General features: G+C 33.8%; 1 protein-coding gene across 2 annotated transcripts in view; it reads right to left on the bottom strand.

The window, feature by feature from the left end:
• The window catches only part of LOC127876029 (brain tumor protein-like), a 33,240-nt gene extending 17,887 nt beyond the window's left edge, over nucleotides 1-15,353 (bottom strand). Inside the window, exons 1-2 of one of the 2 annotated variants that reach the window (XM_052420871.1) lie at nucleotides 15,218-15,273; nucleotides 14,522-14,586 (exon numbers count right to left, since the gene is read on the bottom strand). In XM_052420871.1, the coding sequence (XP_052276831.1) occupies nucleotides 14,522-14,570 (49 nt within the window). In that variant the 5' untranslated portion in view covers nucleotides 14,571-14,586; nucleotides 15,218-15,273. Of the gene's footprint in view, nucleotides 1-14,521; nucleotides 14,587-15,217 lie in introns of both variants that reach the window. The other variant, XM_052420872.1, reaches the window with a different exon arrangement.
• Nucleotides 15,354-16,157: the final 804 nt, after the last annotated feature.

The following is a 16,157-nucleotide window of genomic DNA, read 5'->3' as shown; positions in this document are numbered from 1 at the left end:
TGGTATTTTTTTATACTTATTTTACACGCTACTCTGACAGCTATGTTCCAATAAGCTAACAGGATTTTAAAATAGATTTGATGGTTTACAATAAATGAAATTAATTGTCTTGAACATACATTTGAATAAAAAATGTCCTTTAGATAAATATTTTGGTAATTATTGTACATAAATCTTTGTAACAAACAAAACAGTAAATTTAGTAATGCACCTATTTTACAAATGTTATTCAACCACACACCTGACACAAAAACATCATTAATTTTCCTCATGGCCACGAGTGGCGTAGTTCAACGACCATTTTAAGGTCTGATAACCCCAAACTATTTACTACTGCTTCTATGAGTATTAAATTTTATGAGGGGTCATTGCCCAACCTGAAGTATAAATATATAATGTTTACAATCACGTTATATCAACAACCACATATCGTACTGTATAAGTGGAAATGCCTTTGATAAGTTTGTTTTTTTAAACAGATGATAAGAAGGCGTTGCCTATTTTATTACGTAAAAATACATTGAAAATCAATTATAGACGTAATGAAACATTCTTACTTTGAATTATGATTTTTATAACTTAAAATTCTTAACGAAATAGCATTTTTATAATTATGATGTGGTAAATGCATGTCTGTAAAATTCTAATAAACATCTATATAATCGAAATAATCACCAGTAAACATGATTATCAAATTAAAACTTAGAATAAGGTTCAATATCAAGCAATGATCACATACAACTTGCAAGTACAATTACACACAACACATAAAAAGGCCATTCTTTACTTCTATTTCAGTTACACTTCATCCTACTCGATGTTTCACCCAGTAGCAAACAAAGACAGCTCTCCGACCAGTATCAAATTTCCAAAAGCCCATGGGTCTATGCTAAGCTTTGTGTTAGTGTAGCTATAGAGTCAGTCAGCTTAGGTGTTCTGTCACGCAGGACCCGATGACAGCTTGTGGTCACAACAGTTGCAACACAGAGAAAATCCTACAAAAACATGCCAGTCTTTGCCTAACATGTATCAATCAATCAACTAAGATATTATGATAAAAAATTTAATCATTTTTGTCACTTGAAAACAGAAGGTACTGTCAGCAGTGCATTCTCAGGTAGTGAATAAAGGGTTTAAATCTACGCAACAAACACATGGTACACAAAGAAACCAATGAGCATCAATCTCCACAATGCACAAAACATGCAGCCTCGATTTTACCTCTCAGCATTATGCATGTACATGTACAAAATGGGGCCACAGAAGGGACCATGCATACATGTTTGTTGTAAAAATAAAGCCTATTCAAGTATGCTCAAATGTGTAGCAGAGTCGCAGCAGATACACATTGTCAGTGAACAACTCAGCAGAGCATACATGATAAACCTGCAACAAACACTTAGAGAAAATAATAAAGCTAGTTATTAAACCCCTAGACTTGAAAGCAATCAATTATGGGGAGAAAGGCAGCCAACAAAGAAACAAGGAGACATTGATGATTAATCCAGCTGACTAGGGCCTTTCCACACCATCTGGTCCTGGGATTTTATCCAAACACTGCCGACTGAGAAAGCATAACATGCTCTATGGACTGCAGAAAATGATTACAAACAATTTCTGGAAGATAATAGGGAAATAAATGCTCATTATTGGTTGACATCTTTCTCTTCCCCATGCATAGATTAACCTTTGTTGTGTACATGTTAATTCAGGGTCTTCTTTTGTTCTCATGGCTTATAAATAAATGCAGGCATTTCTATAAATTATTTTGGACCATCTCACCAAAATTAAAATGTCAAATGAATAGAGTAAAAATAAAATAATCCTACTTTCTGAGGTTCACCACAGGAGTTTGAAATTCTATCAATATAGCTAATCTAATGGCTAAATCAAAAAATATACCCCTATATAGTATAAAGACTACAGGAATGCAACGCAGCAGACCCCGGACCTGCCCATTTTCCAGTATACAAGGGAAATTACTGGAAAAACAGGGTACCCTACATCGACCCATGGTATAATTATCAAATGGCCGGTGAAAGAAACTACGAACACTGCTTACCGTGAACTACCTTCCTCTTAATTCACAATAATTCAACACTTTCCGCTCATCGTCGGATCCATTGCGCGTTGTTGTTGTTTTTTAGGCTAGATTGCACTCTAACAGTACGCAGTTGTTTACCACTATCGACAAAGCAGGGGTTTGGGGGCGGTAGTTCCCGATACTAAGGAAATATATAGGATAAAAAGGATTATTAAGTGTTGTGTTATGTGTTAGGAATTGGGCGCTCAGCAACGATACAATTATACGCTTTTCCATTTTTTTACATACCGGTAACGTGCAATCGTCCCGTTTTTTATTCACTTCGAATCTGCCATGTACTTCCACTTCGATAACAAAAACAACAAGAAATATATTCTTTATTTTATATGTTATAATAAATATTCCTAAAAATTAATAGAATGTGTTTGTTTTTATTTGTCAGTTAACTAAAATGTTTATTTTTTTCGAAGATGTTGTTGTTGATGTTGTATTGACGTAAACAAAAGACACGTAACCCAATGATCATGAAGCGGGAAATTTGAAAATTGGAAAATTTCCTAGCGAGTGGTATTTTATCATGGCCAGTCATCTAAGCATAGCGATATGGTATGTTTCCTATGTGTTTTATGTCAAGTTAGGTGTAAAACTGACCACTTCTGTGTGAAACACAAAGATATGCCATAATTGAATCACACTCTATGACCTAATTCCGGGGGGGGGGCGAGAATGGCCACCTTTTTTAGCGCTCCCAGGTATATGAATAGCTTCTTTTTTTAGACAAGAGAGGCCTCGTTTTCTTATATGGGTGCCTGATTTTCACATTTGGCATACGATATGAATCGCCCAATTTTCGGACTCTGACTGGCTGCGACCTTGGTAGTCTACTAGAACCACCGACCTTCCGCCGCTAGTCACATGGATGTCTTCATAGACCACTCCGGCTAGGCACATATTACTTGACTGTATTAACTTACCTTATGATATGTCACGAGTTTGATGATTGGTGACTGGGAAATGATATAGTTATTTTTAAGTAAATAATAACGAACACCCTTAGTAAATATCACCACAGCTTTAATGATTACTAAACACGCAAATACTTTGCCAACATACTAGTACTCATATTCGTGTACATAATGCATCATCAACATATAGAGTAAATCCTGTCCAACAAAGCGTTTATAGCCACTAAACAGTACATGTATATTGATGCAGGAGTTTGAAATTCTATTCATAAAGTTAATGTAATGGCTAAATAATAAAAATAGACCCCCCTATATAGTCTCTATAGACTACATAGGCTTACTCCTGTGATATTATTATTGTCATATATTGTCTTTTTCTGAGGATATAATTCCAAGCACGATCGGACATTTCCCTAGAACCGCTGATCGTTCAGCTTGGTAACACCAGCACTTAAACCAGATAGACACAATCGTAAGGTCTACATCATCGGACATTATACTAATTAATTAAGCAACATGTATGTTTAAATGCATAAAGTAACGACACATCTAAACTGCCGTAGATAAACTCATAACTAACCGCTGAGGTCAATCATTATAGCCTTTACTGGGATCTGGTCAGGTTCCAAGCAGTTTGACGATTTAACAATAATTCTTCTGAATTTAGATAACTTGGAAAAAACTTAAAACATAAATCTTAAGACATTTGAGCAGAAGACATGGAGTTGATTAACACATGTATGACGACACACTGTGATATATGTATAAATATTACGATGGGAATAAAAAACGCGACGATTGCATTTTACCGGTACGTAAAAAAATGGAACAGCGTATAATTGTATCGTTGCTAAGCGCACGATACCTAACACCTAACGCAACACTTAATAATCCTTTTATCCTATATATTTCCTTAGTATCGGGAGCTATCGCCCCAAAATCCCTGCTTTGTCGATAGTGGTAAACAACTGCGTACCGTTAGAGTGCAATCTAGCCTAAAAAACAACAACAACGCGCAATGGATCCGACGATGAGCGGAAAGTGTTGAATTATTGTGAATTAAGAGGAAGGTAGTTCATGGTAAGCAGTGTTCGTAGTTTCTTTCAACGGCCTTTTGATTATTATACCATGGGTCGATGTAGGGTACCCTGTTTTTCCAGTAATTTCCCTTGTATACTGGAAAATGGGCAGGTCCGGAGTCTGCTGCGTTGCATTCCTGTAGTCTTTATACTATATAGGGGTATACTTTTTTTGATTTAGCCATTAGATTAGCTATATTGATAGAATTTCAAACTCCTGTGGGTTCACAAACCCCTTGTTTTGCATAAAATAAGCATGATTATCGCCATCATGTTAGTAACACCCGACGAACAATAAAATAAAGTGAGTGGAATTTTTGTTCAATGATGTTTCTAAAAATATCTGCAAAGTATTGAATTTTAAGTAACATCACAAAGAGTGACATTTGTGAAGATATTTTTGCATGGTGGTTGATGGTAGTGTTGAATATTAAGATTATTTGTAGGATGAATTCAATGGTATAACTCACTAGAATAACTGATATTGATTATTTTCTAAAACTAACCAGAAATGCTACATCTTTACAAATATTCAAACATTCCATTCTTTATTGAGGTGTATCTATAGGTGGGTATAGGTCAACAGACTAATCTGAGGCCATTTATTTGCCCTGGTATTAACAGCTAATCTTTGTAGCAAAACAAACAAATTGTTGATTGTATCCGTATTATATAAGGATTGAAATGGCTAGCACTAATCCATGCACGCTTCTCAGAGTCCTTTATAAATTCTTTACAAAATCAATCAAACAAGAGCAAATTTGTTACAAGCAGAAGAAATTGTTCCATACAAGTTCAGTTCATTAAACCCAACTATTGTCCTTAACAGCAGCAACTAAGACCAATGCATTAAATAAACAAAGATGATAAAGGTGGAAGCCTCGTCACTATTGATTCATTAACTCAATAAAAAAAAAATCTGAGGAAAAAATAAGGTCAATGTCATGGTCAACACAAGACCTGCGTTTGTAAAATACAATGCCCCCTACTGAATTTTGAAGCCACACAGAAGCTATTTAAGCAAAAATTGTAAAGTCCAAGGCCCCTAACTTTGCAAAAATCAGAAGACCAGCACAAAACTCACTTGATAGGTAAGTCATGTAGGCAGACTCACATACCAAAAATCAGCTCACTATCTGAAAGTGTTTCTTAAAAAACCTCCGGTAAATTTACACCAGCCTTTTCATTTCCAAAATCAGATATTTAAACGATGCTCCTACCCAAAATCAATAGGTTGGGGTCTCTTCCCAATGAAAAGAGAAGAAGTCCTGCATATAAATACATCTCTTTTCACCTCAGAAACTAAAGGCCTACATCAAATAGGAAGTTAAATGATACAGAGAACCACACAGTACATGCAAGTATTAATTTACAGTAAGTTACTCAGAAATAATTTATAAGAACTGCATACAACTCAGTAGTCACTAGTATAGCAACCTAAACTGAAATTATGGTACAGAATTGTTGCATTTGTCCTCTTCTTAGTTCAGTGTATGCGGCGTATGTTGTTGTTTGTCACTATCATGTAAAGATGCAACACCTGACCTGCAGCACAATTTCCCCTGAATGAACAGCAAACTGCAGAGTTCTGGGGATGATATGCACACTGACAATTCTGTTTGCATGCATATTGTAAATCACAATATTCCCTTACCTTACACGTGTACAAAATGCATGTTCTTGCTTTTTTCAGGTGCATGCGAGAAGCAAAACAGAATTCCCTCAAGTAAACTATGCTTCCTTAAAGACCTCCCCCAGAACAGGGACAGTGATTGGTACATGTAGTGCAGTATTAAATCGTTGTTGCTTACTTTGTTGTTGACTTTTTCATGCAAGGTTCAAATTGCTAAACAAGAGTCTGGAAAAGCTCGTAAGATGTAATATTCTGAAATGAAAAAAAATCGCGGCTATTTATGCAGATGGTATTTAGCTACAATTTTATATATAGGTTTATAAATCTTAAACGATAATGACTTTGTATTTTGCACTTTTGTTGAATTTGGGACATTCTGCCTATTTGGCATGTTCAACGCCTTGTCTATATATACCATAGTTGAGAAAATAGTCAGATCACTAACTTATATTTGAACACATAAATTTATTACACTACATGTAGGTGGATAACTTTGATATAGAGAATAACAAGTGTAATTTTAAAAGCATTGAATGTTCAAATACTTGAAAAAAATCTTATCCATTAAATTCATTTCCTTCTTGAAAGCTGTGTTCATCAGAAATTATGTTATTCCGGAACAAGCACAGATTCAAGAGTATGTTTTATCATCTTTTGTGGGAGTTAAAAATATTTTTTTAGACAATTGTTAGTCTAACAAAACATGACACTTAAATGGAACTTAGATAAATATTTATTTAAAGGTTTAACATGTTCATTTGAATAAGGCTTAATAAAAACATTTAAAGAGCAATAGTTTCTGATAAAGTTGTGTACATGTTTTTAACATGCTTAGAACCAAGTTCATTGCAACAGAATACGAGATTATGGTGCTCTATTTTCCCCCCAAGTAAACCAATATTTACATCAAAGCTACAACAGCATTAACAATAACCACTTAAATATAAATCTTCTTGGTTAAGATCTATGACAAAATTCTTCACTAAACTTGACAACTTTCGGATTTACTCTAATCCAACACCATATCGACTCAAACAATGTCCTTATCTGCTTACACAGACTTGATTGAGACCATTCTAGTGTTGACACTATCAATGTTACATAACTTATATTGGATGTCAAAGTGAACTGCAGTGGCTAGTAGTCCCAGGTAAATAAATCTTACAATGTAATGGATCACTTTTTAATCACGATTCAAACAGAAACCAGACAAAGCAACTTGGTATCCAGGTACAGTATAATAAGTCCAGACAGATGAATTGAAATTGAAACTGCCTAAATTTTTCTGAGTTAATTGATCTATATTTGATGGATAAGACTATGTGTTATATTGCAGTCCATTTTCATCAATTTGAGGTAAAAGTTTACCCCTATTACCCTAAACAAAAAGTATACATCCCCCAATTTTTTTTTTTAACAATAACATTAAATTAGTTCATGTCATTTCATTTTAGTACAACCATTATTAACATGCAGCCACCATGCTATAAAATAATTGTCCCCTGAAAGAGGATCTTCATTTGTTTGTCTGTCCAATTTGTGTTTAAATCTCATTGGCAAAGGTTGAATGCCAATATTCCAAACTAAATTATACCTTACAACCAGTTAGCAGCAAACATGGATATACTACCGTATTTCTTTGATTGTAAGATGGGGTTTTTTCCCGATTTTTTAAGGCATTAAGTTTGGGGGTCGTCTTATAAGAGCACCCTAAGACAAAACTTTTTTTACTAATATTTGTGAAGTGATAACCGTATTTCTGATGACAAAAAGAAACGAATCCGTTTAGATACATGATTTGCTGCTTATATCCTTATGTTATCATATATTGTAAATGATGTCTGTTTGGAATACTCGCGAGTTTATTATCGAATAAAAAATAAAAGTTCATTTATTGACATTCAAAACAATGTATTTTCGGTAATTATGGACCAAATCGGCAGAGTTGCAATCACACATGTTAATCCCTTTTGTCTAAACACCGCAGACAGCAGTCTACACAATAGGTCAGTAGACGTGCTATGCGTGTTTTCATAACGACCAACACTTACTCCAGTTCAGTCCAGATGTTCTCTTGAATCATTGTACATTTCCGCATAATTTTTGCAGGGGTTTTTCTGCCTATTTTGGGAAAAGCAGTCTGACCAAATTGGGATTTTTTTCGACAAAATTGGCCATTTTGGGAATATTTGCATCCATGAAACAGCTCATTTGGGAAAAAATTGTGAAGTTATCATGTTTAAATAATTCAGTGGTTTAACAAATAAATTTGTTTTTATTTGTTATTTTGTCTTCTTTATATAAAAAAATGCAATATTGGGCATGTTTAACATTTATTCAAATACTGCAGTTTTGTTTTTCAGTTACAGTTACACTCCGAGATAAGAACTGAACAGTCAAAACCTTATAGCAGATATTTTTGACTAAAACAAACACTGGTTAGTCACACAAGTTATAAGAAACTTCATTCTTACAATTTTTTTTATTTTTTTTTAAATTGTGATTATTATTTTTTATTTCGGTTTGGGATCGGGTCCGTTTGCTTTGGGAGTGCCTTCGTTTTGCAGAGGCGCGGACAGTGCTGAAAAACCTCTGTTTCGCACTCTTTTGTCGGGAAATATATATGATGTCTATATTGGAAGCATTTGTAAATGTTGTGTAAACATTAAAAAAGTGGAAGTGTGTTTCAGATTACAAATTATTATTCTCATTTGGGAATTTAACGGAACATTTATACTTGTGGTATATTTGTTATGAATTAAATATTAATTTGTTACAACGCTTTACGTGTCGCAAAAAATGTTCTGATAATATTATGCATTTAAAGCATAATTTCCAGTAGGATAACACCCGATGACTATCACCAGTCTCTTACGTAACTTGCCATAATTTTATCGAGGTAAAGTACACTGTATGGTCCAATAAATGTGGTAGTTAAAACAAGAGCACCGCCTTGCGGGTGCAGACCGCTCATCTATTTTCTTTTTAAAGGTGAAGGGACTCTCATTTTCAATCACAAAGGAGGGAGGGGTGGAGTGAAGAGCGGTGCATTGTGTGGGGGTGTGGACATTTATTGCATTTTCTTCCAAAAATGCGAAAAAAAGGAAAAAAAAAAATCGGGGGTGGGGGGTGGGTGGGGGGGATTCTTGGGTGCGATGGTTGGACGGTATTTCAAACATAAAATAGTGTGAGGGTGTGGTGGTAATTTGTGAGATGATCTTAAAAAAAAAAAAAAAAAATAGGGGGGGGGGGGGGATTCGGGTGGGGGGAGGGGGGATTGTTGGTTGATTGTTGGTTGATGGTTGGACGGTATTTCAAACATAAAATAATCAAAATAAATAGTTTTGTTTTTTAACCGTTTAAAAAAAAAATTGGGGAGGGTGTGGGGTGGCGGGGGGGGTATAATGTGAGGGTGTGGTGGTCATTTGTGAGATGATCTTAAAAAAAAAAAAAAAAAAAAAAAATAGGAGGTGGGGGGGTGGGGGGGGCACGGGCGATGGTTTGGGTGGAGTCTATTGTGGTATGTCAGGTAAGAGTAGTTTTGTCAAAGTATCAATCAAATCTAATCATAAATAAAGAAGTTATGGCAATTTTAGAGAAATTTAATAATTTGACCATGAGAGTCAAGGTCATTCAAAGGTCAAGGTAAAATTCAACTTGCCAGGTACAGTAACCTCATGATAGCATGAAAGTATTTGAAGTTTGAAAGCAATAGCCTTGATACTTAAGAAGTAAAGTGGATCGAAACACAAAATTTAACCATATATTCAAAGTTACTAAGTCAAAAAAGGGCCATAATTCCGTAAAAATGACATCCAGAGTTATGCAACTTGTCCTTTTACTGTACCCTTATGATAGTTTGCGAGTGTTCCAAGTATGAAAGCAATATCTATGATACTTTAGGGGTAAAGTGGACCAAAACACAAAACTTAACCAAACTTTCAATTTTCTAAGTATAAAGGGCCCATAATTCCGTCCAAATGCCAGTCAGAGTTACATAACTTTGCCTGCACAGTCCCCTTACGGTAGTTAGTAAGTGTTGCAAGTATGAAAGCAATAGCTTTGATACTTGAGGAATAAAATGGACCTTAACACAAAACTTAACCAAAATTTTCAATTTTCTAAGTATAAAAAGGGCACATAATTCAGTCAAAATGCACGCCAGAGTTATCTAACTTTGCCTGCCCAGTCCCCTCATGATAGTAAGTAAGTGTACCAAGTTTGAATGCAATAGCATTGATACTTTCTGAGAAAAGTGGACCTAAACGCAAAACTTAACCGGACGCCGACGCCAAGGTGATGACAATAGCTCATATTTTTTTTTTGCAAAAAATAGATGAGCTAACAAAGCCATAAACTGCAATAAATCCCTGAAATTATCGATTGATAGTGACATGTTGCCACCTACATCCGTCTTACAATCGAAGAAATACGGTAGTGAAAAACATTGTTTTATTAAGCTTGGCCTTACAATAGCCCTTCATTGGTTTAAATTTAAGATTCGCTCCCAGACCAATACACAGAATTCTCATCCTCACTCATGCATGACAAACAGAAGAGATCTTGGATTTCATGCTGTGTCTGGTACTTGTTAGCAGGAAGCCACCAGAACAAATCCCACAACCAAAGACTACAAGGGCTAAGGCTCAAAATTAATGCATGCTCAATATTTATCATTTAAATATAATATATGGACAGAAGAAAATACTTGCATTTGCCAGCAAGTCACATATGAAACCATAATTTACCAATCAAAAGTAAACGCTGCAATATAGTGGTGATATACATCTTTTGCATCAGAATTTATCAACCTGGTAATATCATGTTTAATAGACATTTGAAGACATCTGAAGATCAAGGATTGCGCATGTTATGTCACATTAATTGCATACATGAAGATTTTTTTATAGCAGCAAAATTACTGTCAAGAAACGCCTGCAACAAATGTGTATTTTAAATTTCAGCAATTCACCAAACTATTTCAGATTATAATCTCTATTTGGGAACAACAAAAAAATTCAACTTTACAGACATATGTTTTGCAAAGTTCAGTGGCACAGACCTCACAATAGGAATTACTAGATTTGAGAATTCAACTTTTAACCACAGAGAACACAGGAATTCTCTTGTTCAAACATGTTCTGCTTGCTCAACTTATCAGCAAGTAAAATCTTTCAAATCTCAAAATCTTCAACTTGATCAAAACATCAGCTATTTTCTACAATAACACTTGTAACAGAATACCGTAACAGTACTCTAACTGCCTACAATTAACTCATTAAACCCAGTTGACTTCATAATCATTAAATTATCACAATAAACTGGCCAGTGGATCAATAAGAAAGCACAGTAACTAACAATGTGCTTTGTTTGTTACCTTAAACAGTTAAGTCTTCCACAAGATAAACATATTGTTCATCCATAAGAGCCACAAAAAGCAGTTTTTTTTATAAAAAAAATATAATAGGACGCACACAATAGCCACAGTTTCTTTGTCTCCTGAATATACTGCTCACATTTTTAACAAGCCGAGGTCTGTCTCCATTTGTTTGCAGCTGCCTATTTAAGGATCCCAAGTTGCTAGAAAAATGTAAATCAAGGAGAGAAGTACAATACTATTTAAAGAGACTTTTACTATAGCACACAGTTTTGAAGGCTGGTTTAAATGTGTCGATCTGTAAGGCAATAATTTCATTTTAGTTTTGTTACAGATATAACTTGACATCCTTTTTGCACATCTATAACCACTGCAAAAAAATCAACAACATTAAAATTGCTATGTGAAGTACATAAACAGCAACCAGTGTTGTTTTTTTCGTAAAAAATCAGGTCTGGTGTTTGGCCCCATTCCCAGTGGAAAAAAGTATATATTTTTCCCAAATTGTACCTCCAAATTCCCAATTGAAGGTTTACAAAATAAAGATTAGTTTTGGGGGGATTTCAAAATTGTGTTCATCTCCCATCCAGCAATATAAGTTAAAGTTTAGTAACAATAATAGTTATTATACTGAAAACACATCTATTCTCAATTTGAAGCATTTTTTAGCCATATAGCAACAACAATAATTTCCCATTTAAGTTAAAACGCCGCTATTAAAATTTCCCAATTCAAAGGGACCCAGTCCCCATTCCTAAAATGGCTAAAAATAAAACTGGCAATACTCAATGATGCATGCCATAGAATTAAGTTACAGCAATGGCAGCTGTATTGTAACATTATTTAACTACATTGTAACTTAAATACATTAAAAATGTGAAAGTGACATGCTGACATGATAAAAGACTACATTCAAAGTGCACCATACATTGAATTCATGAGGTTAATAAATGCTCACTGCTTTATTATAAATTGTACAACAATACCACCAATCTAGATAAAGATAAGATTTATTTTGAGTCGGCAAGAGTGAATAAAAACAATTAACATAAGCTTATGCAGCTTGTACAACCGACTATAAAACATGAAGAATAAGGATAACAATTGTACAACAGCTGAAAGACTGAAATCAATTTGTAAATTAAAAGACAAATATACCTAAAATATAAAGCATGATATTATAACATCAGATATGGATATTTAAAAAAGGTCTAGATCAAGACTATCACATGAAAACTCTCAAACTACAAATACAAAAGCTAAACTGATACACAAGTTGTAGATTCATCACACAAAAGGTAATTGGCAGTCTGAATATTTAACATTTTATGCATACCTAAGATTCTCCAATACTATTAAAAAATTGACCCAAGAGTGACACATAAAGCGGGAGTTGCCCATGTGTTTAAACTGTAAAAGCCAAACCTATCTTTTAGTCAGCTGCAGTGACCTACATTTATGGCTTTATAACATTCTACTCACATAACAGGTGTCATTCACAAGTAAACTTGAGGATGGTAACATTACTTAATCATGTAGATATGTATTATTGGAAAAGAATTAGCTTCACAAAAGCTACAGGGCGCTGATAAATTAACTAATATATGGGGCAGGGTGGAAAGCCATACCAGTCGGGTGAAAAGGAAAGTAAAAATAAACAACAAATAAACAGTGCTTTTCTCAATCTCTGCCCGATAAAAAGAGAACATCAGAAATAATCAAATACAAGTCAATTGTATGGTACACCTACCTCAAAACAATCAACTTAAAAAACACAAAAGCCACTAATTACTTTTGTTTTAAACACATCAAATTTGCATGTTTGTGCCATTGCTTGATTATGTATTTAATGTTTGTTATCTAATAATAGGATAAAAATCTGAAATCTATGACAATCACTTTCCTATAAAACTGATAAACACTTATGCTCAATTTAAAATTTAAGAGTATCAGCGCTAAAAAGTTTTTTGGCTAGAGTTTACACAGATTACAAAAAACTATAAGAGTGAAATATTCACATACTTCTTTTCTCAGAGAATATTTAGGCCACATAACATATTTTAAAGGTCTTAATTATCATTATATGTCATTACTAACAAAGGTTTATGATCATTATACTTTTTAATAAAAAATTAAAATAAAATACAACTATTTTTTTCCAACCCAGTGATTTTTTTGCTCAAAATTACAGCCGATTTTCGGCTGCTTCCCAATCGCGCCAAAAAGAAGCCCAGTTTCCTCCACCCAAAAAACAAAAAAAATATATTATTATTGTGTTTTTTTTAAGAAAGAAGTCTTAGCTGTAGATCTCAACATTATTTTTAAAACATCCTACAAAATATATAACTTTAATTTAGTCCTTTTTGTCCATAAATCATCCCTAAATTTGCCACTTTTATTGTTTTAAAAAATCCCTATTTGGCCAGACTACTTTTCTAGAAAACCCCTGAACGTGCACTTAAAAACAATATCAATTCTTTTACTTTTATTCCTATTGATAATGCTTAATTTTTCCCAATTTCATGGGTTATCGCGCTATTTTTCCCAATTTCACGGTTTATCGCTCTAATTTTTCCAATTTAAATGGCACAGGCTGTAACAAATTAAAGCAAAAAAAATCACTGCAACCTATATTCTGTTTGTTTTTTCCCCAGCAATATTTTGTGCAACTCTACATCTGCAAAGATATTCAATTTTTAAACGTATGTGGAAATCAATTTTGTTTTATAAACACGATATATTTTGCCTAGTCAAAAAATACTTTTGATTTACATGTAAGCAACCTTTTCAGGTCGGATCAGTTGTATTTTATTTTTAATAAGACACTGGATGATTTATGAACAAAAATTCTCAAGGTAAAGGTGGTTATTTCATATATATGTAAGAGGCTAGAGCTTTTCTCAAATTGGGATTATCACAAGTAAATGACAAACAATGAGAAGCCAGAAATCCTTGCTCTTTTGACTTCTTTTAAACCAAAAACAAGAATTAAATGATTAAAACTGGGATAACTGTCTTGGATTGGTAAATTCTTAGAATTATATTCAAATAAGCAAAATGAAACTCTTGACAAAAAGTATTTAAAATATATATTCATTTGTGATCATTGAAATCAGATACATTATAAAAACTTATTCTATCAATAATTTAGCATAACATAAAAATCCCAATTAAGCGTTCAAAAAAAACCATACAGTACCAATAGCCTAGGTGTAGAGGTTGAATTTAAGCTTTCCTAGAGGTCTGGTTTCTAACCCAAGAAAAGACACTTTGTTACTTATCGTTTTCCTAGTTATTATAATTCTAAAAACTATTACAAATATTACACGTTTTAAGCAATTTCATTTACTTACAGTACATTTATTAAACAAAAAGCCACAGACACGTCCCTTTAATTCAAAGATGTTTATTTAAACAACTCACCACATAACGCAAATGGTCTCATCACATTGGCAATAAACAAGTCTAGCATCCACAACACTTTGTGTCTGAAAACAGACTATTCCTTTACAAAGAGCTGTTGCTGACTACTATCAGGTTAAGCACTCAATGAGTCAGTAAACAAGTCATTGAAATGATTCACGAAGTGTATTTCATTACCAAGTTCTCATCCAAATTTGAAATACAAGATTAGCATAATAAGCAATAGTTGTCAGATGTATAACCTACTGTCACAAAACAAAAATCTATCTTCACTCAAAAAAGGTACACAACGCTTTTGCATTCACAAAGGGAGCGCGAAATAGGTTCCAGTCTTTTTAACCAATCAAAATTTACCAAAGAAAAGGGTATATCAACCATGCACAGTATTTCCTTTGTCATTTTAATCGACAGTTTTCATTTCAAATGCATCTTACACATATTGCATATAATTCCCATCAATATTTCACAATAAAGACTGACATTTATGCAAAAATAAATAAAGACGCACAAATAACCCGAAGTTTCCACACTTGACCTGATTACGGGAAGGGAAAACAACTTCGAAGTGAAATAACATCGCCGCCAATTTTTATTGATAAAAATCAAACGAATTACGATCGGTAATTTTAGTGCTAATAGGAAGAAAAATGCACTTTTATCTAGATGGAGTACTAAACAAAAAATGTCATCACTTACTGTAAGAGGTTGCAGTGATGAAAATGTTTCCTTCGGAAGACATGTGCTAGCGTCCCGCCATGACACAAAGAACAGTTTGCCTCGTTTTGACTTCGAATACCTAATTGCATTAATTAGGTTAACAGCGCCACCTAGGACGAGCACCTTGTGTCCTACTGAAAACTGTTCAGTAAACCGCAGGGATTTTTATTGTCATGAGTATTAACGCCTTAAGCACTTTAGAGCATAAATATAACTTACTTTGGCGAAATGAAAATGATAGTATAAGATTGGTTGAACATGTAGATTTAGTCTCTACATTACGAATTTTTACATGTTTTTACACAGCGTCGGAATCTTTAAAAACGCAACTTCGCGAATACGAATGAAATCGGTCTGTTTGAAAGAAAAACACATTTGCTTTTGTGGGATTACTTTGCATTGAACCAAACTTTATTTTCTTTGAAAATAACAGAACATACTTGTAATTAATATATTAACAAATTCCCAATATATGCGTTTAAATTCAGGGGCACTTACTCAATAATACGATAAAGAATCATTGGAGATTATGCCCCTTTTATCCTGTTACTACACTGAAAGGTGAAGAAAAGAAACGATGCATTGCAGCCATTTGTATTTGATCAGGGATGTATAATAGATTATTATACATCCCTGATTTGATCAATCGGAACATTTTCTATCACGTATTTATGTATGACACTGCATCAATTATGTAAACATGTACGATCCTCTACTCTAAGATTGTACAAACTGTACATGGGATTCTTCAAAATTGCTAATTCAAATATAAAAAAACAACTAAATGAAAACAGTAACTATCAGTCTGTCCCACTCTCCACATCAACGTACAAGACCAACATGGATGCCGTTAATTTGCAAAAGTAAAAAACTGCTAAGATGGAAGTTGTAGCTATAAATCCAAATATACACCTCCTAC

Source organism: Dreissena polymorpha, chromosome 4 (assembly GCF_020536995.1).
Source record: "Dreissena polymorpha isolate Duluth1 chromosome 4, UMN_Dpol_1.0, whole genome shotgun sequence".
Taxonomy (NCBI): Eukaryota; Metazoa; Mollusca; class Bivalvia; order Myida; family Dreissenidae; genus Dreissena; species Dreissena polymorpha.
The sequence above is the reverse complement of the archived record's forward strand: the minus strand, read 5'-3'. Positions and strand labels throughout refer to the sequence as shown.